Source organism: Phoxinus phoxinus (assembly GCF_949152265.1).
Source record: "Phoxinus phoxinus genome assembly, chromosome: 16".
NCBI classification, from domain to species: domain Eukaryota; kingdom Metazoa; phylum Chordata; class Actinopteri; order Cypriniformes; family Leuciscidae; genus Phoxinus; species Phoxinus phoxinus.
Window position 1 is genome coordinate 14,830,448 of NC_136891.1, and position 25,703 is coordinate 14,856,150.

General features: G+C 38.5%; 1 protein-coding gene across 1 annotated transcript in view; it reads right to left on the reverse strand.

Annotated features, from left to right (window-relative positions):
* myo6a (myosin VIa) overlaps positions 1–25,323 on the reverse strand; it is a 70,807-nt gene extending 45,484 nt beyond the window's left edge. The window contains exons 1-2 of the mRNA XM_079583539.1: positions 25,208–25,323; positions 158–281 (exon numbers count right to left, since the gene is read on the reverse strand). Of these exons, the coding sequence (XP_079439665.1) occupies positions 158–281; positions 25,208–25,293 (210 nt within the window). The 5' untranslated portion in view covers positions 25,294–25,323. The remainder of the gene's footprint in view (positions 1–157; positions 282–25,207) is intronic.
* Positions 25,324–25,703: the final 380 nt, after the last annotated feature.

Consider the following 25,703-nt stretch of genomic DNA (forward strand, 5'->3'; position numbering starts at 1 on the left):
GGATAATGAATTACATATTCTGACACATAATAAATGCAAAAAAGTACAAGAAGAGCTTGTGTAACTGGAAGCATTTGTGTTCATGTATTTGCACACAGCATGTTTCAGCTTTTCTTTAAACGTGACGCTGTGCATTTCTGCAGAAGCTCCTCCTCACCTTCCCTCTCTGGTTGAGAGGTTCGATGGTCAGACTATCTGCACTGATGTCGATGATTCTTCCCAGCTGGAACCCATCTGAAGGGTGGGGCGCCCACACCGGCTTTCCATCGTCCATTTCACCGCTGAACAGAGAAAAAAAATATTTCATTTTAAGTAATTAAAAAATTTTATACTACGGGGCTGTTGAATGCTTGAATCTGATTGGTTGACAAACGTTCTAAGGTGTGCAATTATTTTCAGGTAAACCCATGGCTTAAGTAGTTTCAGGAAGGTCTTGACTGCATTACAGTTCCATATCACTTCGCCAAATGATTTCAGTTATTTCAAAAGGTCCTTACAGCAGCAAAATAACAAACCCACAATGACACAAATTAATATAGTCAACATAGTATTAAAACGACTTATTTCCATGTTTTTTGCCACAAAATTAAGTTTTTATTTACGGAAAGCACATACTCTCTTTCTCACACTCAAACACACAGCACACACACACACTCGTACAGAACTCGTACTGACATGTGTTGTCAGCACTGCTCTGCTCTGATTTTATCACTAAAAAAGTTAACAACTTAAAATCCACATGACATTTCTCACTAGCGGGGTAATAGCGCTGCTGTTCTTGAAGCAGATAAACTTACAGCATCGCTATTAGTAGAGGCGCTGCTGCTGAACACCGTTGAGAGACACACACTTAATCTCTCTCCCTCTCTCTCTCCCTCTCTGTGAGTGGCTCAAGCCTCCGTTACTAGCTCTAAAACGACGTTTTGGAATTAGCAACGGAGGCGTGGGATTAGATGCGTCAGAAATTAGTCTCAGACACAAGAGCGTTTTAAGGACAAAGACCTGACAAATGTCTTGAAATACATCATCTGAACAATGTCCTGAGGTGTGGTAAACGTAGTAAAAGCGAAATAATTGACTCAGTCTCCGGGCCGTTGAACTATTAGAAGATAATGCACACCTAAGGTGTAACATTACCAGCATTATACCACCTCGGGTGCACATTATTTGTTAATAATTCAATGGACTGTTGTCAATTATTCCTTATAATGTTTTACAAATTAGTAATTCGAATACGAAATTACATGCAAACATATTTTCAGCAAAATGTAATGGCATTTGTTCCTATTTAAATGTGCAGTTCTTCTTTCAGGTCCTATATGATAAATATTGCAAATCATGTCCAAGCAATTCTACATTTATTTATTATTATTTTATATTTATATATAGGCTATAAAGCTGGTAAAAAAAACATACTATAAAGATGATCAAAAAATTGTAGTTCTAATTCTAGTTCTAATTTAAGTTTTCAATAATGGCCAGTAACAATTTTCAAAAGTGGGGGTGCTGGCTAACAGGTTAAGAAAACTGTATATTCAGTTGCATAGGATAAATGAAAATTTAATGATTTAGATTTAGAAAACAATGTATATTGTGCAACTGCTGGTCATAATGGGATGGGTTTCATTAGAACGAATAATGACGCCTGAGAAAAAGATAAATGGAGCAAAACAGAGAGGTGCTTTATCCAGATCACTTAACTCAGATTTCAGAATGAACACAAATCTTTCTGCATGACATCAAGCCAAAGTACAGCGAGGAGAACAATGGAGTGACTGTGGTGCAAGTCTACAAATGTCTGAATACAACATATTTTAAAAACAACTTGTCTTATTCTATTAACCAACTTTTATCTATGACTTATGCCTCAATAAACTCCTAATTAATGCTTATTAATAGTTAGTAAGGTAGTTGTTAAGTTTAGGCATTGGGTTACGGGATGTAGAATATGGTCATGCAAAATGCAAGATGTGCTTTGGATCATTGTCATGCTAGAAGATTCAGCCACGGCCCAGTTTAAGCTTCCTGACCGAGTCAGTCAGGTGTTGATTTAATATCTGCTGGTATTGATGGAGTTTATGATACTGTGTATCATAAGTTGTCCAGGGTCTTTGAAAAAAAAGAGAGCCCCACAGCATTAGAGATCCACTACGATACTTTACAGTGAGGATGAGATAATTTTCCACATGGCTGTGTTTCTGTCTATGCCAAACACCTCAGGTGTTTTTCCAAAAAGCCTTGTTTTGGTCTCAACTGATTCTGACCATAAAACCCAGTTCAACTGAACGTTCCAGTAACGCCTGGTGATTGTAAGTGCATGAGATGCTGTTTGATGTCACCAAAGGCTTTTTCATTGCAACCCTCTTGTTAACAATACGTTGCGGTTATATAGGTGAGGTCTGATCAAAGTTGGAGACTTTGACCCCAAGACCCAACTAGTATCTGCAAATCTCCAACTTTGGTCTTTACAGTTTGTTTTGGCGACTCAAACCATATTCCTCAGTGTGTTCCACATAGATTCTAACCAGATCCAGAAGATACTTACAGAAATTTGAAAGCACAAATAAAAAAAAAGCAAAAAAAAATAAAAAAGCAGCAAGTTAAAATTTTCACTCTTTTTAGGGAATTAAGTGCTCTGGTCTTGGCCTCTAAATGCGTTTGCATTTTTTTGTTTCCTGTATTAGTATTTTATACACTTATGATGCATGTTGTGTAACTAGATGATTACGTGTCAAATAAAAGTTATCTTCTGTCAGTGCACGTCCGTGCTGCCTGAGTAGTTTCGAACTGTCGATAAAGAACTTAAGGCTGTTTTATATGCCAGATTTTTGATATAGGAACTGTTGTTATCCAAGTTTATTCATAATGTTCCTTTTTTGCCCCCAGTAGATAATTTCTTGTACCAAGTAAAAGCTAACTGGAAAGTAATGGAGGTTGTTTTAAATATCCACTTTATATCAAAGCTTAATAGCAAGTAGGACTCTAGTACTAGACACATTTTAACGCTAGCAAAAACACTTCTTGCCATTTTTACATTCATAATCATTAGGCTACTTTTGCCAGTGCTTTGCGGGAAGCTTTATGTGCGTGAGGCATATTCCGCCCTCCAGTGGCCTATATGAGTCTTTGAGTCTATAAAAAGGTCAACAAACTGAAAAAATAAAACCAAAGTATTTTTAAGGGTAATGTAATCTTGATAAAACGTATTTCATAAAATTGGTATCGGAAAAAGTATCGTTCAGGAACCGGTACAGAAGTCAAGCCCTACCCACATGTTCTTCTAATTGGCTGTGATTTGTGTTGCTTTTGTTGCATCTTGCCCTATAATTTCCGCAATCACGGAATCGCGGACGGAATTGGCAAATTAACACGAAATCTAGTGTTAATGCGGAATTTTTAATATTTGGAATGAAATTCTGTTTTTGTGTGGGAGAAGAACGTATGTCTGGGGAAAATCCAGAATCTGAAAGCAAATCTGGGTGACAACCCCTACCATTCTGATCGGGGATCGCTTCAGTCCATTTACCGTAACCTGATTTCTATGGCTGAATGAGTCATAGACGCTCATTCTAGCGGGCTCGGACGCAAAGCGGGGCAAGAAGCGGCCTGATTGGTTCCCGCGTCTGAGCCGCCTCGCCATAGCTTCGTGCAGTTGCCGCAGCACAGCCAATGACCGAGCTAGATGCTCAGCTATGCGTCTGCTGTGCAGCTGCACTAAGTTTTAACCAGTTAATTTAACCATTCATATTTTAAAGCTCATAACCATTCATATTTTGTTGTTACTTGAAGTACTTAGAGTGCAGTGTTATGTTGCATCATGCAGTATTTGTCCTGAAAAGTACTGAGAAAAATGTGATGTTTGTTACCTCAATAAATTTAAGGTCATTCCTATTTTATTTGTGTATATTTTAATAATTAACATTAAAAGTATGCTCTTTTTACGACTAAAATAACAGTAAAGGGTAAAAAAAACAAAAAACAATGTGAATTCCCAAAAATTTGAACGGAAAAAAAATAAATTTGGGAAAAAATTAAACTGAATTTATAAGGCCCTAAAATAGCTAGTTGCTAGAATCTCGTCACATATTGCGACTTTCTATATGCGGGGTATTGAAATCGCTTTTGAATATGCTCTTGATTTTAACTTTCACTTTCTAATTCGCTGTGTATAAGGAGTGGTGGTACTAACCTCACATTTTACAAGATAAGATATTTGTCAATGATGCTCAAGATCTGCTGCGCACAAAATCCTCTGCACTGTCCTATCAGTTAACTCTCCTTACTCTCGTCACGTGATAAGTGAAATCTGACTTGCTGCGACTCTGCAGCTCGTCCTGTATGGAGCAGAGCGGATGCTTTCAGTTTATAATTGTAGCGTTTGTCATCCAACTGACCTAAATGTTTTTTATGGTGCTGTGGTGGCCAAGACGTAATGTAATTGGTGTACAAACACCGTGTAACACTGGTAACACGGTCTACTGCAACAAGACTAGATGGGACATTGTGCAACACCAAAAAACACTTAAAAGACATGGACTAAAAGCCACAAAACTCCACCTTCTGTCAGTTAAAGCTAATGAAACTTGCTTATGAAATTCAGCTGTCTTGCTGACTACACCTCGAGAAGCAAAGGAAATCATTGCAGTTATTGCATTTGAGCAATGTCAAAGTGGCACACTTGGGTCAGATATATATGGGTTAGGTGTGTCCTTCCTGACATGACAAGAACAACCCGTATTTTTCACAGTTAAGAGTAAATAAAGGAATTATTCAGGCAAGCATCCAGGACGGGTAACTCAGAGTATCAGCCCACATCCAGGTCAAAAAGATGGAGCACTGCAGCCAAATTGTGAGCAGACACTAGATGCTTATTGTGCAAGTCCCACGTCACGTCTCCCAAAACCAGTTTGGCAGTGAAACAGCCTCTACGTCCAGGATTGACATGCCAGAGCAAGATCACTACAAAGCCAAACGCCAACTGGAACTGTGGCCTTGCTACCTTCCCTGTATCACATTGAATTACCACACTCATTGCCTTTCAGACTCGCCTGGAGACTTTAACAACATTAAATTGTTTTTATTTGAATAAAAATAAAAATAAACTTCTGTATATTACTGTGAATCCCACCGCTACACATGCTCTGAGGGACACATGCACCTTTAGATGCAACACTTGATTAGTGTTTGAAATTTTGCCACGACACTGATGTCCTCTTTTCTTCAAGCTCAAGACCAAAAAAAGAAGTTAGACAAAAAAAAGGCCAAAGTTCAAAAAGTAACTTATTGTCCAGGTTGTAAAATTTATTGAGTATAACTGGATCTAGGCAAACTGAACGCATTATTTCTTCCTGGTCTCGTGTTGCTGTATAATCATTTCCATTTATGGGTCAATGACATATGAGAGAGTCCATAATAAAGATAAGGCAAAATCTAGTTTAACAATTTCTTACGATTATACTATTTCAGCTCTGGCGTGTAATGCGGTCACTCCTACTTGTCACTTTGGTGGGTTGAATTTATACAATATAAATTTTTCAGTTGTAATCTTTCAAAAAGGCATCTGAAATAATAAATTAAGTGCAATGTAGTGTTGTCAAAAATATAGATTTTTCGATACTGATACTTAGGGATACATCTCCTAAAAGCCAAACCAATGTAGATTCTTGTTTTATTACGAGCCCTGTCGCGTTATCTTTTTTGCCAGCAGACTCCCCTCTGTTCGGCTTTTGCTTTAAGGCGAGACACGGCAAGCAAAAATATAGTGGTTTTTTTCACTGGTCAAGTTTGAGATTTTGGGCTATTTGTCTTCAAAAACAGGTCATTGTTCAGACTTGTGATGAAAAATACCCAAAATACACATTTAGGTCTTTATTTTACTACACTTTGTCTATTTGCGTCTGTAGATTTCTCCTAAATTCAACAAAAGTTGGCGTTCTAAATCAACATGCTGCTCCGCGATCATTTTTTGTCATTCTCCAGTATCTCATCCTATGTAGCACGTACACAACACTTTCCAGTTATACAATTAGCAGTATTCTGAAGATATTTTCAGAGGGATTTGTTAATAAATAATTCCTGGCCTGATTTATGTGACATTTTAATAAAAACAAAATAATTTTTCATCTTGTGTGCACCTTTGCACCTGGCTTTATCATATGGTCAGATCTCTCTACCGAAAATATATGCAAAATTGCACATATTTAATGAGATAATGCCTAATTTGCATACTTAATCATACAAATTTCAAAAACGTATAATTCATTTTTTTATATACTTGTGTAAGTAATCAACTGAGGAAGTTTCATGGTGATATATATTATTTAAACCCTATTTTTACCCTATTCACCTGTAGTGTCTCGCCTTAAACGGATGATTTTCTGGAGGTTGGAGATTTAGCGGCTCCATGTCAACATTTCTTGCTCGTTGTGACAACTAACCTCTGACCTCTCACACCAGACACACGTCAAAGTACCGGGCGAGTGATGCATCTGTGCAATTTTCCCGTAAAAAGACCTGAATTTACCCGTCAGGTCTAAAATATAAACACTTATTATAGGCTTACCATAGTGAATCAGGGTAAGACAAAACGAGAAGGTGGTTTGATAATGCATTGACTCATTTAGATTTTTATCATTTTAAAGTGTTACATAGTGTCCCTTTAAATGTATGTGTACACATCTTACTCATTTTCAAAAATGTTTTAAAACATTACAAATATTTTTCAAGGTAAAAAATCATTAATTAAATATTTCCACATCACATTTTAAATCCTGAGCTCACTTTGCCTTGTTAGAAAAGGGTTAGGGTCAAATTATTAAATATTTTAAGACAATTATTGACCATGACAGTCATTTTCTGCTTGAAGGTTGGACCATACAACTTTGATTTGAATTTGATCTCATTTGAGTACCGTAGTTTTGTTTTAAAAATTAAGCAATATAGTTGTTGTTTTGGTTTAAAAAATAAATAAATAAAAGATGTTCAATACTTATACAAAACTTATTTTTATGTTTTTTTTTATTATTATTATTCTTTTAATTAGGCTTTTTTTCTTTATTAAGATATGGGAACAGTTGAATTACCCTGACATTATGTCCCTCCCCAAAAATATTAAAATCAATTTAACCAGAAATTAAAAGAGGTATTCATGCACGCAGGCGGGCGCACACACACACACAACCACACACAACCACACACAACCACACACAACCACACACGCACCACACACTATTGCATTTTTTACAAATATTTTTGAATAATAGATTTATTCACAAAACAAACAAAATAGAGCCTCATATCATTGATTTTGATATGCTGAATCAGCTAACTAGAAAAATGTGTACAAATGCGTTTAAGATGTTCTTGCTCCAGTATAATTATTATACATTTAAGTACTGTAACATTAACTACATTTCTGTACAATCTCTAATCTTTTGGACCTTTCTGGATTAAGCTACAATCCACCATCAAAATGATACGTTTAATTATTCCAGCTGCTGTGAGAAAAGGCTATAAATGATCCGCCACCTGCAGCATCCTCACAGGCGATATAGCCTAGCTTACTAGCCGGGACTCCTTCCAGAAGTGACGTAATGACAAAAAGACGAACGACGACAAGCATATTTCCCGCGGAAACACATTAAAGACATTAAACACATAACAAGATTACTGTTGTGAATCGGTCTAAGGTAAGGAGATAGTTTGAACAATGGCTGGTTATGAACTTAAAGGGATACTTCAGGATTTAGCATTAAGCTTTTTATCAGTAGAAAACCTGTAGTATTTTCAAATTACTGTGCTTCCCTCCCTCATATCCCCCTGAGACGAGAGACTTATGTATTTTTTGTCTGTAAAAAATCCTCAGATGATGCAAAAATCTTCATTTTGCGTCATCTGAGGATTTTTTGGTCAGAGGCTAAAAACTACAGCCAGTAGAAGGCGCTAGATCCGCATGTTTTCATAGAGGGTGAGATCTCACTCACAGAATGAACAAACAGTGTCAATCAGCCATATTTTTTTGGAAGCTAAGCTAACAGGTTCTTATTCTGTGGAGAACGCGGAGTAGTAGGGGTTACCATCCTCTTTTTCCCGGACATGTCCAGCCGTCGAGATCGACCAAAATGTCCGGGATTCGGCTTTTGATTTCTGCAGTCGCCATTCATTGTTTACATGCACACCTTTTGTTTAAATATTACTGAAATTCATTCGATTGGTGAATCTAAATGTAGTGTTTACATGAACGCTAAACAAGTGATGGGTTAATGTGCGTTTTAACATTGCTAAGAAAATTCCCGCTCCTCCGTGAGAGATACGAGACCGGTGCGTCTCATAGGTGTCGCTCATCAGTAATCACGCCACCGGCCTCGCGTCGTTCTCCCGCGGCCCTCAGTCTTGTCCTGCTCGCCACAGTAAACAATGAATGGCGAATGTAAAACGCAATAGGCCAAATCCCAGTCATTTGGGGGGTCTTGAAATCCCGGGCAGACTCGTCACAGAGACTCACTAGTAGCCTAACCTTGTTGTTGAACTGCGGCCTCTTACCGGTAGGCATGGCCTCGTAGGGCAGTGAAGCAAGTGCATTCTGGGAGTTGTTGTTGCCACAAATAAATTTTCTGGCTTTTCTCAGTCTATAAGGATCTAAATTCAAAAATAATTTCACATTTCTACTACATAAATGACCCATTTAATATACACATTCATTACAGAGGTGAAGTATCCATTTAACAAAAAAAAGTTACGGACTGCAGCTTTAAGCAGCAAAAACATGGTTTAGAAATATTTCTTAAGAAGCAAATTTTACAATGATATTACAATGATTTGTGAAGGATCACGTGAAACTGAAGACTATAATGATAATGATGCTGTAATATTTCATAATATTAGCCTACTGTTTTTACTGTAAATTACCGTTTTAAAAAACAGTTTGTTTACTTAGGGCTAATCACGTATGCAACTATGTTAACTTAAAGCACCCAATAATGATGTCAAACGCGGATGTTCTACATGTCTATAAAGGTAATAAACTGGTCTTAATCAACCATGAAAAACCATAAAAATCAATCAGCTGTATCAGCAGCTCATCGCTTCTTCGAGGACATGTCAGAGTCCGAACTGTTCCTCAGTTCAGTGTACTGGTGACTCGAGATCTGTTGTATCCATTAACCGTCTCTTGAGGAGAGAGAGAACTGCTATCAGTACTGCGGTTGACTCCAGAACTACTGCCATGGGATCATTGTTAGATTTAATACAGGCTTGATTTATCATGCTTTATGATTTTCAGAAACATCCATTTTGCCCCTTTATGAAACCCTCGGCACACAGTTCTTCTTAGCATGTCAGATGTCGGAAAGACTGTTCTCAGTTCAGTGTACTGTTGGACTAACTGGAGCGCTGAATGAGTTGGCAATAACAGGCAACGTAGGATCATATACTCCTGGATATTGGCTCATTTCGAGTCGGAGTGACTGTCAGGCACGTGTGAAAGTGACTTGAGAAACTGTGCTGATTTGAGCCATGAACTGTTTCAGGAGGTTCAGTCCGATTGGTTGAACTGGTTCAATCAATAATTTTCTTGAAGAGGTCGCTCAGTTTGGCTATTCCAGTAATTACAGTGAACACAAACCTGAATGAATGCTAGTATGCTACACCTTACAATGGAATTATAGAAGACTATGTGCAGGACAACATGCAGTAATCCCTTTCGTCGCTGCTATAACAGCTTCTGTTTGTCTGGGAAGGTCTTTCTCTAGGATGTTTGAACATGGACGCAGAGCTTTGCTCCCATTCAGACACAAGAGCATCAGCTTTGCAATCCAATTCATCTCAAAGCTGTTCAGTGAGTTCAAGTCTGGGGTTTGTGTAGGCCAGTCAAGCTTTTCCACAAACGCAGTTAACCATTGCAATACAGAACTTGCTTTGTGCACAGGAACACTGAATAGCTGAAATAGAAACTATTGGCAAAAAATATTTGCTATTTGCCCTCTCAGAAATGACTGGAATAACTAAACATGCAGCTACTGTATATGCCATGTTTACAGCATTAAAGTCAATGAAAATAGATTTTCAGCATTAATAACTTACATTTAGTTTTTTTTGTGGTTTTAAGTCTTAAAATGGTTGAATTACCCCTAAAATGTCCTGTAGTGTAGTACATTTTTCTAATTGGATTACTGTGTATACTGATTAAGTGTAAAACATCAAAGAAACAGTGAACATCTAAATTCAACCATCTTCCCAAATACGAATAAAAACAATTTAACATAAAATCTTGATGTTTGGGTTCAGCTAAGTTTGTTAGAAAGCAAATAAACTTCAGGGCTCCAGACTGCGACCAAATGGTCGCATTTTGCGACCAAAATTTGAGAGTGTGCGACTGAATTTTACATCCAGTCGCACATGTGCGACCAGTAAATTTGTCCTTTTTTTTTTTTTTTTTTTTTTTTTTTACACGTTAAACGTGGAAGGGGCTTATCAATGAATCCGGAATGTGTGGCAGTGCGAGAAGAATAGGGAATGGCCACTGTAAGTGGCTAATGTGTGGAGGGGGAGGGTCCTAGAGATAATCGAGCGCGCGTTTAAACGTCTGTAGGAAGGAGACGGAGACAAATATCACAACCTGCTACAGTATGTGCGTCTGAGCAACGAGCAAGCGAACTCTCGTTCTTCCGACCTGCGGCTAGTATGCCAGTTAAATTCATTTGCTGGCTTCTCAAATAAAACATTACAACAGCGATAATAATAAAAAAACGTGAAGAAAATGATTACTCTTTGTGCATTGTTCAATGTGAGTGCCAAATGCTCGAACACGACCTGTCATTTACGCCGTCATCACCCGGGAGTTGATAGCGCACGAGCGCTGGCGAGACCTGAACTGCAGACGTTACCATCGGTGTTTAAACTAAACTCATTTATTTTGCCAATGCAAACATTCAAGAGCAAGACGCGAAAGAGAACTCGCGTCTAGATTTGTGCGCGCGTGTGTGGGAGTGTTTGTGCGCGCGCGCATCTGTGTGTATGCGTAGGTTACTCATCTCGGACAGCGCGCAAATATTATCTTTCAAGTTATCTTTCAAGTCTTGCTCTTGAATGGACAAATTCACACAAAAAGTATGTCAACATGTCCGTCTTGATGAGTATCCTAGCAGACATAGTATCTGTTATGCCTTAAGTGAACATATGAAGAAAGACACTCACAGTATCGGTGTAGGCCTACTGAATCAGCTCTGAATTAAATAGCTTTTATAACTTTAATAAGGATTCATCTTTAATTTATACAGTCAAATATGCAATGTTATTTTACATTTTATTATTTTATTCAATTTCTGTACCTGAAAACTATAATGTTAGACCTACCTGAAAAGCATAGGTTATTTTATTAGTAGGCTAGGCTATATTTGCTCTATTGTATTTATTTGTGCTTTTGCTTGTGGTTAGATTATTTCTTAATTTTTTTGACAGTAGTCTTTTTTTCCCCTGAACATAACACATGAATGTGTGCTATTTGAAATGTTGCAGCCCTAGTACTGTGTCACAGTCGCATGATGATTCAGAGTGAGAGGTTTTAGTGGCGAAAAAGGCCGAACCCACCATTTTCGGGAAGACTGGCGGTGAGAATTCAGCTGGTTGAGGTAGTGCTGTAAGGAGACGAATTCCATGAACTGCGAATGTTGCAGTCGCTACCCCATAACTGCGGGGAACACGAAGTTTGCCGACAGTGCAGGCACTTCACAGTTTAAACACAATACTCTATTTAATAACAATCTTATCCTCAAGCATAGAGTATGCGGTGACGTTAATAAATCAACTGCCGGTTGCTTTGAGAAGACAAGAGGCTGTAACGATAAATCAGAGCGCAAAGGCATTGTAATTTCTGCATCTATTATCAAAGTATTTATTAGTAATACACTGGAAATTAGTAGAAATGTGAATATTTGGTTAGTATGTTGATTTACGGTGTGTGCTCCTAAATTTCCTGGTTGTGCTCCTAAAATTTTCAGTTAGGGGCCACTGTGCTCCTAGGGAAAAAAGTTAGTCTGGAGCCCTGAACTTACACTTCTCCATTGAAAAAAAAAAGCAAACCAAATGCAATTGTGCTGTATCGTGCCCAAGAGCACAGAAAGTCCCATTCAAATAATGTAATTCCAGGGTTCTTGTGCAACTGAGCAACTGCCTTTCCAATGAATGTAAAGACTAAAGGCACGTTCACACCAAGGACGATAAAGATATTTGTTAAAATCGTTCTAAATGTAAAAGAATATAGCAAAGACCACAACACACACAAAGACCCAATCAGAATCCATCCTGCTTTAAAAGGGCTCGAGCATTTAAAGCGCAGATGACAAAACTGCAACACGCGTATAATAAACACAATGATATCACGTACTGGTGTGGAAGCTAATGCAGTTATGTGGTTATAGTTATCATTCATGAGCCCCTTTCACACAGAGATTCCAGAAAATACATGGATACCGGGATCGTTTGATTTTGGTTCATTCACACTGCTAGTGATTTTCGTCAGGATGAGACGTGTAACGTACGTGTCGAAAACATGTACAATAACGCATCACGTACCGTTCCACAAAGCTGGCAAACGATCTCAGCTTCAGCGCAGATATTAAGGAGCTCCTGGTCTCTGCTTCGTTCCAGTTTGCAGACATTTTTTTGTTCTTTCTTTGTTGATGACGAACACAAACTTTCTTGTAATGGCGTGTTCACACCAAACGCAAAGTGTATATTCACATCACGTTACACGCTCTAGATTACTCGTGGGATGTTTTTTGCGTCTCTCGCGAATAAAAACATCCCGCGAAAAGGAGTGTGTCATCATAATCAACAACAACAAAATTTCTTTCTGCCATATTTTTTCGGTCACGTCTGAAATAAATTATATTGCTGCTCTGTACTTGTTGTGGAAGTCCCAAATATGGAGGAAAGCAGAATTAGGGAACTACAGGAAGCTGCACAGCAAGCAGTCTATAAGAAATGATCGTTCTGTAAGTCTATTAGAATGGATCGGGAGGTATTGATTCAGGATGAGAAGAGAAACATGATCTTGGATGAATGGAATACAGGACTAGAGAAAGTGTTTTGATCTTGCTGTAACACAGCCACACGTCTCAGTTTCTCAGACTGTTTGAATGAGTCAGTGATCTTCTTGTTGCACTAATTACATTTTAATAATTTAAAAGCCATTCACACAGCATTTTCTTGCGGTATATTTTTTGGAATATTTTTAATATGTTGGTCAATGTAAACAAGTGCCAGACTGACATCTTTGGCAATTACGTCATGGTTTGGCAGTGGGTTCTTCTGAGAAGAACACTAGTTACTAAATAGCAATGCCCTGTCAACCACCCAGAACAGTAGTATTATGCAACATTAATAATAGCCTATAATTTAAGATAACCTTATCAAATTATTATTTTAATTATGTGATGCAATAGGGAATTTTAAGCATCATTACTCCACTGTCGTGATCCTTCAACAATCAATCATTCTAATGCTGATTTGATGCTCAAGAAACATTTCTATGAATTTTCACTGTTGAAAACAGTTGTGCTACTTAGGCTAATATTTTTGAGGAAACCATTATACTGTGATTTTTTGATGAATAGGAAGTTAAAAAGAACCATATAAATATATATTTTTTTACTATCTATAACATAAAATATAATATATTCTTTCTTTTTGCTGTATCGTACCGAACCGTGACACAAGTGTATCGTATCGAACCGAACCGTGAACTTTGTGAACCGTTACACCCCTATGGCAACCCTAGATTTTTTTGTAAAATATATCTGAAGTATATTCCCATTAATATTTAAAATTTTCAGCACAGCAGGGCGACTAGGAAGTTAGGAACATGACATTTTCTAGCTACGACTTGTTTAACAGGAGTTTAAATATGAGAAAACTCAAAGGCCTAATTGCCTTAATCTTCCATCACAATGAGTAAGCCAAAGAATATAGGCCTAGTTATGATGTGCAGCCAAATAATATAGTTATGATGTACAGCAAAAGATTGTTGAGCATCACAAAAGAGAAAGTGGCTGTAAGAAAATAGCTAAAGCATTGAAAATCCCCATTTGCACCATCAGGGCAATAATTAAGAAGTTCCATAAATAAAAAATTACCCCATGCCCCGAAGCACCAGCATGGATCTGGAATCTAAAGGATCTGGAGAGATTCTCTATGGAGGAATGAATGGTCTCTGATCTCTTGTCAGGTGTTCTCCAAACTCATCAGACATTATAGGAAAAAACTCGGAGCTGTTATCTTGGCAGAAGGAGGTTGCAAAAAGTAATAAATGGGTGCCAATAATTATGGCCAACGTATTTTGGAGAAAAGCTTTTATTTTATAATGTGATTTACCCCCACTTTCAATTATGTTACTTACAAAAAAAAGGTTAGATTTTTGCACACACATTTTTTTTATGAAAGATCAAAAGAATAAACAATGCAGATTTATTTTTACTGCCATCTATGATCATATTTACCAAGGGTGCCCATGATTATGACCACAATTGTATGAGATTGCCAAAGGGATGATTCAATTATTTATAAAGAAGTACCACTGTAAAATAATGGTAGAGCATAATTTTCTTGGATATCATATTTCAAAATTTCCTGTAGAGCTTCCCCCAGAAGCTACAGGCTTTGTAAACTGCAAGTAAAAGCTATTTGGTTATCAAGCAAAAGCCAAGATTTACATATGTGATATTTCCATGTATTACGCAGACAATGAGGAGCATTTAAGCCTTTTTTTAGAATGCTTTAAATAAAGTTTTTTTTTTCCTTTATCATACAGAGGACCACAGGAAAACTCAAAACTAGGGATGAGCATTTTTCAGTAGTGGTGACAGCAATGAGTTGCACTTTCATCAGTTTAACTAGTGTGGTTCCTTTAAAGGGCATCCCAATGCATTTTACTGTGAATTACTTAAAGGGATACTCCACTTTTTTTTTGGAAATAGGCTCATTTTACAACTCCCCTAGAGTTAAACAGTTGAGTTTTACCGTTTTCGAATCCATTCAGCCGAACTCCGGGTCTGACGGTACCACTTTTAGCATAGCTTAGCATAGATCATTGATTCTGATGAGTCCAGTAGCATTTCTTTCAAAATGACCAACGAGTTTCAATATTTTTCCTATTTAAAACTTGACTCTTCTGTAGTTAAACCCTGTACTAAGATCGGCGGAAAACGAAAAGTTGCTTTTTTCGAAGCCTATATGGCTAGGAACTATACTCTCATTCCGGCGTAAGAATCAAGGAACTGTGCGGCCGTACCATGGGTGCAGCAGGCGTAATGATATGACGAAGCACTTGCCGTCAACAAACCAATGTGACAACCTGCTTGCACAGGGCATGGAGACTTTTGTGAGAGACGATTTAGATGACATTTACTTTGGTGGTGATATATACCTTCGACTTACTATCACAGCCCTATACTACGCAAAGAATCATGGCTAATCGCACAGGAAACCTAATTTGCCGCCTAAAAACTACACAAACTTAGTCCCGGTCATGTTGGAAGTTACCGAGCTGGGGACTATTTTCAGGTGCTTCGTCATATTACGCCTGCTGCACCCATGGTACGGCCACACAGTTCCTTGATTCTTACGTCGGAATGAGAGTATAGTTCCTAGCCATATAGGCTTCGAAAAAAGCAACTTTTCGTTTTCCGCCGATCTTAGTACACGGTTAAACTACAGAAGAGTCAAGTTTTAAATAGGAAAAATATTGAAACTGGTTGGTCATTTTGAAAGAAATGCTCCTGGACTCATCAGAATCAATGATCTATGCTAAGCTATGATAAAAGTGGTACCGTCAGACCCGGAGTTCGGCTGAATGGATTCGAAAACGGTAAAACTCAACTGTTTAACTCTGGGGGAGTCGTAAAATGAGCCTATTTCCAAAAAAAGTGGAGTATCCCTTTAAGTTCAAATGTATTAAAAGTATAAAATAAAAATAATTTTCTCCTCATACAAAAATTTTGTTAATCTGTATACATTATTAATTCAACTGAATACAAGTGAAATGTACATTTATTTGAAGTTTTATATAGGCTATAAGCTATACATTTTAAAGTTAATTTAATTGTTTATTTGTAAAAAAAAAAAAAAAGATAATAAAAATAAACGTTACTACAAAATGTCACCATGCACATTAAATACAAAGCCAGTCATTCAATCTATGCTATGATATCACTCTGAGACAAGACATATCTAAAATCACTATAATAACTCACAGTTTCATGAATCCAGCATGACCATGATTATCTGGTGGCAGAACTTAAACTGACACAGATTTAAGATAATGCTAAAACTAAAACCAGACCACAAAGCATCAAAAGGCTTCAAGAAAAGAGAGGGGAAACAAGGGAAGTAACCACTGCTATGAACTGACATTTCAGCAGCAGAAAGTTGAGTTGAGTTATTCGACTCCAGGCCCACTCTTTCTCCACACACACACACACACACACAACTCTGGCTTGTTGAAAGAGGACTGAGGCTCACTGTCACAGCAGTGCATGAGATCATGAGAGCACTGCGTGTTCACGCCACAGAAAGACAGCAATAAAAGAGTCCAGCAAATGTTTTAGTACTCATCCTATCAGAACGAACAAAGACATCTAAAGGTATAACATTAAACCACTTATAACAAAGTGTTTGCTGAAATTGAAATATTACACCAATTTATTACATTAAAACTGACTACATCAAAAATTAGTTGGCACAATGTTGACTGACCGCCTAAATTACATTTCTATAAATCTTAAGTTAAATGTATAAAAAAATATATAAGCCGCCCTACACATTTTTAATAATAAGTGATACACATTTTTAATAATAAGTGATACACATTTTTGTACCTAAATTATATTTATCCAATAAACAAACTATAAATAGAAGAGTTTTATGACTCATTATAATATAATAATTTTTCACTAATGCAAAACCCGTATTAGCTTATTTTCTTTACCATTCATATTTGATAAATATTAGGTACAGTAACTTAGATACGTTAATGTGTTATGTTCATTCCGAGATACCGCTTGATGGCATCGTGGCATCGAAGTGGGACCAGAATGTCTTCTAGCACGTGTATTTACCTGTGTCAGCTGTGTTGTCGATGCCTCGAGAGAAAAGAAAGTGCAGAGCGCGAAAGCACCAAAGTTACCGAATGATTGCCGTAAAGCAGTATCTCTGGTCGTACGATGTGTATGACGTCACTGACATTTTAAAAGACTTTTTAAAGCAAATAAGTGACTCTAAAAAATCTAACACCCAGCAATGTGTAATTTCTTTGCATCTCCTTTCAAACACAACATTCAAATTACTAGACAAAAAATTATATCCATAGAAAAGTGGATTTTGAGGGGTATAGCTCCATAGAGCTCCATTCATTCTGCACTTGTCCTGTAAGCGCCCTCAAATGGAACCAGAGTGGAACTGCAACCAGTTCAAGCCGGAAGTTTACTGAGAGTGGCAGTTCTCCCCTTATTAGACATTCTCTGGCTGTAGGATATGGTTTTCATTTATACTTCTGCGTCGTTGTCCGCGTTGACGCGCAATTACTTATGCAGAGGGAGCATGTGAAACCCGAGGGAGGGGTTCTAGCAGACCAATCACAGCGCTTGCGTCCGCATAGAATTGACGCGTTGTTACATTTTTGGAGTGGTGCGCGTCAGGGTACGCGTGCTACAGGAAGCCTACGACGTAGCTACGGCGTGAGTTCGATGCAAAAGTATAAATTGGGCTTAAGTTGACCGAGTGTATCAGTTATTCTGAGCTGCTTTGAGTGAGTGGAGAGGGGGGTCATTTGCATATTTATAGAACCGCATAATAAATGAAGCAAGGGTGTAGAGTTACATTCAAGCTATTTTAAGGCATAAAGAAATTTTTTCACAAGAAAAAACATTTAAATATGTCATTTTGGGGATCAAAGATGAGTTTTAAGGGATAAAATGACTACAGGGGGGCTTTAACATTATATTTATTTAACTTGCTAGACTGAACCCAAATTGACGGTAGGGTGTCACTACTGTATATGAGGTTGGTGTAGGTGCAGTCAGCAGTTCCCACTCAAAGACAATAGAGCAGGTGCAGCTCATTATGACACACTCAACACAACACACAACATTTTCCAACTCTTAGCTTCCATATTAGTTAAATCTGAGCTGAAGTATTTGGTGATTTTAACGCCAGCTTAAATATTGACTCTTTACCGCGATCACAGGTCAAACTCTCAGGCTAATGTAAAAGACCTGACCATGGTGTGACAGCACTGGTAAAAAAGTTAATCAGTGGCAGAGGTTTCTACATCGTAAGACACACACATGACAGACAAGCAATTCTCAAAATAAGTGTACTACATGTTTGACAAAGAATGGTTAATGATTTTAGCTCTTAAATAGACAACATGAAAGAATATGAAGTTCTTCTAATCCTCAACAGTCTGAAGTGACAATACCTGTTTGCCGATAGAAAGGTCACACATGAGCATGTCTGTTCATCCAGATTCCAGACACACAACATACCTGACAAGAGCTACACAAGCACTGCTGTCATTAAAGTGGACCTGTTGCAGCAAATCATGCAGACGCCTAGGTCTTCACTGTTCACCAATGTTTTTCTGGAAAGGGGCATTCATATAGCGCTTTTCATATACTGTACACCCAAAGCGCTTTACAATCATGCCAGGATCTCTCCTCAACCACCACCAGTGTGCAGCATCCACTTGGATAATGCAACGTCAGCCACAGAACAACGGCGCCAGTGCGCTCACCACACACCAGATACAGGTGGAGAGGAAAGAGAGTGATAGAGCCAATTCAATGAATGGGGATTATTAGGAGGCCATAATTGGCAAGGGCATTAGAGGGAATGTGGCCAGGGTTACACCCCTACTCTTTATGAGAAGTGCCATGGGATTTTTAATGACCACAGAGACAGGACCTCAGTTTAATCTGAAGGACGGTGCTCTTTGACAGTATAGTGTCCCCATCACTATACTGGGGCGTTAGGACCATAGACTGTAAAAAAATATGGACGTAGTGTCCGTGACGTCACCCGTAGGTCTCTGAAGAGCATTTTTGAAGCCTAAAGTAGGCAGAGACGGCCGTCGCCATTTTGGCCTCGCGTCACCGCTCGTCACTCCCGGATAACAGAATATGGGCAAAGAGGCGGAGCTGAGGAGCCTGGCTATCTGAAACCACGCCCCCCACCTAGCGCGTCGTTATGGAGTTAGCTCCATGGTTAGCTCAGGCTTGGGAGCTAATGCTATATGCTACTCACAGTACCAAGTCTGCGACTGCACAGGGGCTCGCGCTAAAGTGACACTGACAGTTGATGATTAAAATCAGAATGCCAATTAAAAGGTCCTGTTTTTGCCCTTCGAAATATTATAATAGTTAAAAGACATAGCTACAAGTGAGACTGTGTATCGTGATTCTGTACAGCTATTTTGCTAGTTGAAAATGTATTATGCAGTAACTTTACAATATTACTCTGAGAGTGTGTGTGACCGTGATTACCGGTATGTGCATACATGTCAGTCACTCTTTTATTACAGTCTATGGTTCGTCAGCGCGGCATCGCTCGTCAAGTTTGTAGAGAGCTTTATTATTCAGTCCATTTTGAATTCTGATTTTGGCCGCATCTCAATTCTCAAATGGGTCAAAACAAAGATATATTACCTATGAAGTTCAAGTAACGTTAAATGCGCTATAAATACGTGCTCATTCAAGGATGTGCATTTATTGCATGGACGGAGAAAGCACCGACACCTGCAGGATTTCATCTGACGGTAGCCTACATAAGCATGTTATAATCTGTTCCAGAGCAACGGTACCGCAGAGTGTAACGTTAGCCTTTATATCTATAGACGTTTTTAAATCTGAAAACTCCATAAAGCAACAAAATTGTCAGACATCCATTAGTGCATGTTCACAGAGGAAAACAACTGGAATACAGCGCTGGTTCTCTCAAACGATACTCGACGACAACGGCGGAATCCAAAGCCGTGGGCGAAGTAATGGGTGTATTAAATTATATGAAATAATCCCGAAAAAAAGCACAAACACGGCAGAGATGGCAAGTTCAGCGGCTGGAATTAGCTGAGGACGGTGAAGTGACGGCTAACCGGCTAGCATTTACATCAGCGGGAATCCACCTGTCACTCAAAAGTGGACACACCCTTAATTTAGCAGAACTTTAAATATTAATCAACTAAACGGGTGAGTTATAAAAAAATGCACCCCCCTCACAGTTGTTATGAAGGGCAAAATTAGCTGTATAGACCAAAGCCACAGAGAGAACCAGGCTGTAAACATGTTTTTTTCTGCTGTAAAGTTGGCCATTTTAACATGGGGGAGATACAGATTTGACTCCCTTCTGCAGCCAGCCTCAAGCGGCCAGTCGATGAATTGCCGTTTAATTCACTTCCGTGTTGGTTTCAAGAGAGAGACAGGGAGGTTGCCGCTTGGTTAGGACTCACACAGACCAAAGGGTGAGCGCCCCCTGTTGGCCTCACTAACACCTCTTCCAGCAGCAACCTGGTTTTCTCAGGAGTCTCCCATCCAGGTACTAACCAGGCTCAGCCCTGCTTAGCTTCAATGGGCAACCAGTCTTGGGCTACAGGGTGATATGGTTGCTGGATTGAACATACAAGAATATTCCTAGCAAGTGATGTGACATTGTCAGTCTCATGCTCCCCTCAGGAAATGTTTAACATTTCATAAACACTTGGTGTTGGATAATGAGTTGAAAAGTGAATTGGGCGAGTTCAGCACGACACAAAGCTTTTCACACACGGTGGATCTGTTCCAAAACCTACTAATGCTGTGAAATAATTTTAGAGCATGGCCTATGCGGCAGTAGACAGACACTGAAATGAAACTTCATAAGTTACCGACTCTGTGACACACTAAAACATACTAGAGACTCAACTCAAAAATAGGCTAAGCTGTGCCTGAAATCGCATACTAGCCTATCTGTGCATTCACACCACCGTCGGCGAGAGCGTCAAAGTGGCCGGAAGTCATTAATTTTCAATGAGAGCCAGCGGCGAGCTCCGGTGAGGGCGGCACGGCGCGTCTTGGACGGTGAGAGCGGCGAGGAGAGTTGAAGTCACATCAACTTAATAACGATCGGCATGCTTGTCGAACGAAAGACCAAGCATTCGATCTACGTCAGAGCATCAGAGCGTCCACAAATCTTTTTACGCCGTCATTGGCAGGGCGACGAGAGTGAATTTTGCCGCTCTCGCCGGCATTGATTTTGAAACTTACCTTGTGACTAGGGGTGTAACGATACACTCATTGAACCGTTCGGTATGGCTTTCGGTTCGGTACGCATTACAAAACGAACATTCGGTGCGACCAAAATTTTGTAAGCAGTCGTTTACACTGTACACCACAACGTTGCCCAATAGGCGGAAACAAAACTGCACTACTCATTATTTCATGCTTCACGGACCTTTTATCAGTTTGGACCAATGTCACTGCAGCGTGTCAGTGCGAGCCGATCTTGATCAAGTGACACACTGTTACTACACAGTGCTAAGAGATCCAGTAAAGAAAGCATTTGAATTTGCGAGTTGCATTCAAATGTATACGTTATTAACTGTAGATCTCTATTAGATCAAACAGTGCTGACGTGGAAACCAGGAGAAACATTGTGCCGTGAATGAACTAGTTATAGGCTTTAAGTCCACAGATCAGTAACATTCACTATGGATTTAATGTAGTAACACTAACTGTAACCATGGAAGTTTGGCAGGAATAGTGAAATGCTTTCAAGTACTTCACACATCTTTTTCCAGCACTTCAAAACATATCACATAATGTTATTTTTAATGTGATGACCAAAACATTATTTGTTCATCCTTCAAAGATTACCCCCATTTATAAAACCAAAAGTTTCAAGATGTAGGAAAACTCACTCTTATTTAAAAATGATATATATTTTTTAATAAATAAAAAAAATAAAGGAAATTTCTCTGGGATTTTTTTCTTTACTGTATCGAAAACATACCGAACCATGACACCACTGTGTCGTATCAAACCGAGAATGTTGTGAACCGTTACACCCCTACTTGTGACCAACCATCTTTACACCAGTAGGTGGCGACAAGTGAGTTAAAATGTATTAGTCATAGATTTATTAATTCAAGAGAATCATTCAAAAACGCTGATTTATCCATTAATGAAGCAAGTGAAGTCTTTATGAGAGAGTCATTGAATCATTCACTCAAACCAAGTTTTTCAATAATTCAGATTGATCAAATATTTCAAATAGACAGCACAGTGACAGCAGCAATTAACATTTTGTCAGAACCTCTCGTAAATTACATGTTATTTTGTTTAGTTGCCTGTTCAGAATTTTGGGAGAATCATGACTCAGTTTGAAAAGAAAAAAAATTGTGATTCTCAATTAATCCAGAATTGTCCAGCTCAACCTACTGTTCTAAATATTTCCCCGCCATTGACTACATTTCTTCCAGCTTTCTGTGTTTCACAGTTACACACGTTCTGAGAGAGTACTGAATCTCCTGATCAAAACACAGGCATAGAAGAAGCAGAAACTGTGACATTTTGTGAAAAATATCAAAAATGCTGGCAGTGGATGGCAACTTTTTTTTTTAAATGCTGGCGGGGAGAGAGGTATAGGCTAATACTGTTAATTCAGACATACTACTATTTTTGCATATTGTTTTTCACATAGCCTACGTTTTCTAATTAATTTCAATAGAGATACATGTTTAACATATTGTAAGGCAAGATACTCCAAGTCCAAGCACAAAAATCTATATTTTTTAGATTAAACTATTTAGCTACATTGAGACTTTAATTCACTACTGACTTGAATTTAAATTAGGTAGTATATTTATAATATTTATTCTTTCACATTGCAATCTTCAGTTTTGTTTTTACACAGATCATGTCACAACGCATTCTTCTCCAGAAAGGACACGTGCAAAGTAGCCTAACCTTTAAAATGTGGCCAAAACAAGGTATCTTAGAAGGCAGGGTAATTATGCTGCCTATACCTTTTCCTTTATGAAGGCAGCATGTCTAAGATGACTTAAAACACTGCCTACCTAGACTGCCAATGAGGATTGGCACAGATCCACTGTTCAGCATAAGACAAAAATAAATCCAACGAAAAGTCTTGTGTGGGTTGGAGTCCTAATGAGTACAAGACACATACTGAACATACCTCGGTTCCCACCGAATCATGAGGCATGAGTGAAGGTGTGTACAGTGATGTACAGATGAACAAAAGCTTGTCATGAAAATATGACACCAGGAGGTCGAGGACTAAAGCCGAGTTGCTATGGTTATCCTCTACCAAGGGTGGAAATATTTGAATGCTGTCAAAGTTGAATAATAGCCTATAAGTCGTACAGAGAAAACTAGGTAAGGTCATAGTAGCTGAGGTCCCATCATCCCTGGTCAAGTGGGTCAAGGATGTATAGGAGTGTCCACTATAAATAATTATATCTAGCCTATTCCTAAAGCAATTCAACATGTTCTGATATTAAAATTACAGCTTTTGAGATATAACAGAAATTTTAGCCACATTTAACCACATTTCTTCCTCTCTACTGTAAACATGTATTTTGCTGTGAACTATGGGAATCACCAAAAAACACAGTGATTAATAATAATATTAATGTAGCCTACTGACGGTAACAAGGATGTGCTGTTGAGGCTCGCGCAGCCTCTCGAAGAGAAATTGAAACAAATGAGCACAGCTCACACAAAGAAACTCATATTCTGCTGTAACAATTTGAAATGTGGAGTTATTTAAAATATATGATACAGTTAAGCAATGCCATCACAATTGAAAATGTAACACTGAAAATTATTTCATACGACAGTTAATGAACAAGTAGTTAAAATGAAGTCACTTCCATATTAGAAGCAATATTGACTGTTTTTGTTCCGTTAGCAGCGAAAATAGTTCCAAACAAAGATCACAGCAGAACCACAGCGCATCTCACAGCAACACTCAACCGTGCCTTATTACTGAATGATTCAGCGTTTTGACCGAACGGTTGAGTCAAAGATTCAATGACCCAAAGGTAAAAATAAAATAAAAAATAAAGCTCTCAGGGTAAATAATATCACAAATATGCAGATTTAAATATGTCAAAGCTGATGAAAATATTGCTTTAGAATAAATTATATTTACAACACAAAAAAACATTTTTTTCCGGACAGGCAACTTTTTTTAATGAATGAGCAATTTACGCAAAAGCACATTGCAAGGCTTAATGTCGAGCCCTACTATATCTGTGAAACTTTCCAATGTGCCGTAATTACAGCAAGCCTACAGACTCATTTATGGCACATGACAGAAATGTCATGAAAGTGAGGCGAGTCATGACTCTCGGCCAGCCACACCTGTAGGTGTGTCGTTGTGGTCAGACTGTTTGACACACACACACACACACACACACACACACACACACACACACACACACACCTCTCATATTTCTTTCATTATAATGGACAGCCAGAGCATAACAACACTGTTTTCTGTCAGCTGTTCCCAAACGATCGATTCCTGCTTAGACAATGACAGGTGTGTGTGACTGTCCTATATGGGACAAGTGCATGTGAAAGTTCCCAAAGAGCAAAGGGCATTTAAAACTTCTTGTGACACAGCAGGCGCAATTTACTGTTACGGTAACCTACAACATCCATGAATATATTCGAGCTTTTTTAACCATTAAGGCGGATAAAAAAACAACAACTATACAATTCAACACAATACAATAGCCTGGAAGTGAAAGTTTGCCTTGTGTTCAACATTTGAATTCCTTACACAAGCACAGCACCAACATTTGCAAGGTAAATGAGGTTTGAGTGACCAGGAAACAGAGGTATTTCTAAAGTAAAGGCCGAACACATAACGTTACAAAGACTAAAAAGATGCAACTTTTCATCAGCTGATCTCAGAGATGTGACAATCAATGCATCATCAGTCATAGAATCATAAAAGCACGAACACACACACACAATACACACACAATAATACACTTATGTTGGGAATGAGCTTCTATGTTTTCCTCCGCAATACTACCCGGACGTGTTTGCTAAAACTAACAATAATCCCAGTCCGCTTTGTTCAGATGAACCAAACACACTCACATCCAAGTTAATAGCCGAAGCGAATATGATGTAGAGATGAAACTCACCTCCGTCGCTCGCTGCCCGCGCAGTCAGTCGGTGAAGTGTGTGTTGTGTGTAGTGTGTGTGTGTGTGTGTGTGTGTGTGTAGGCATTCACATGAACTCACACCCGGTGTCCCGGATGTTGATCAGCCTCCACTCCCGGGATGAAGTCCACGCTCCATTGTGACGTCACGCGCGTCCATGGGAAGTGGTCCTGCCTCCGCTCCTCGGTGTGGGACGGGCTTCTCATGTCATGTGAATTACTTTATGAAACACACATGATATGAGTCTCTGATTAGCTGAACGTATCGCATAGCTACTGTAATTGGTTGGACAGTTGATCTTTAATGCCTTTGGTAGATTAATGGAAAACATCGCACTCTAGTGGTTTCCAATTGAAAATGCATGCAGATGCACTACTGTAAAATATTGATTAGTGATTAAAATGCGAAAATCGTGTGATTTACGCTCATTTCCTAATCATTTTTATGCAGTTCAAATTATGTAGCTTTTAAATGAAA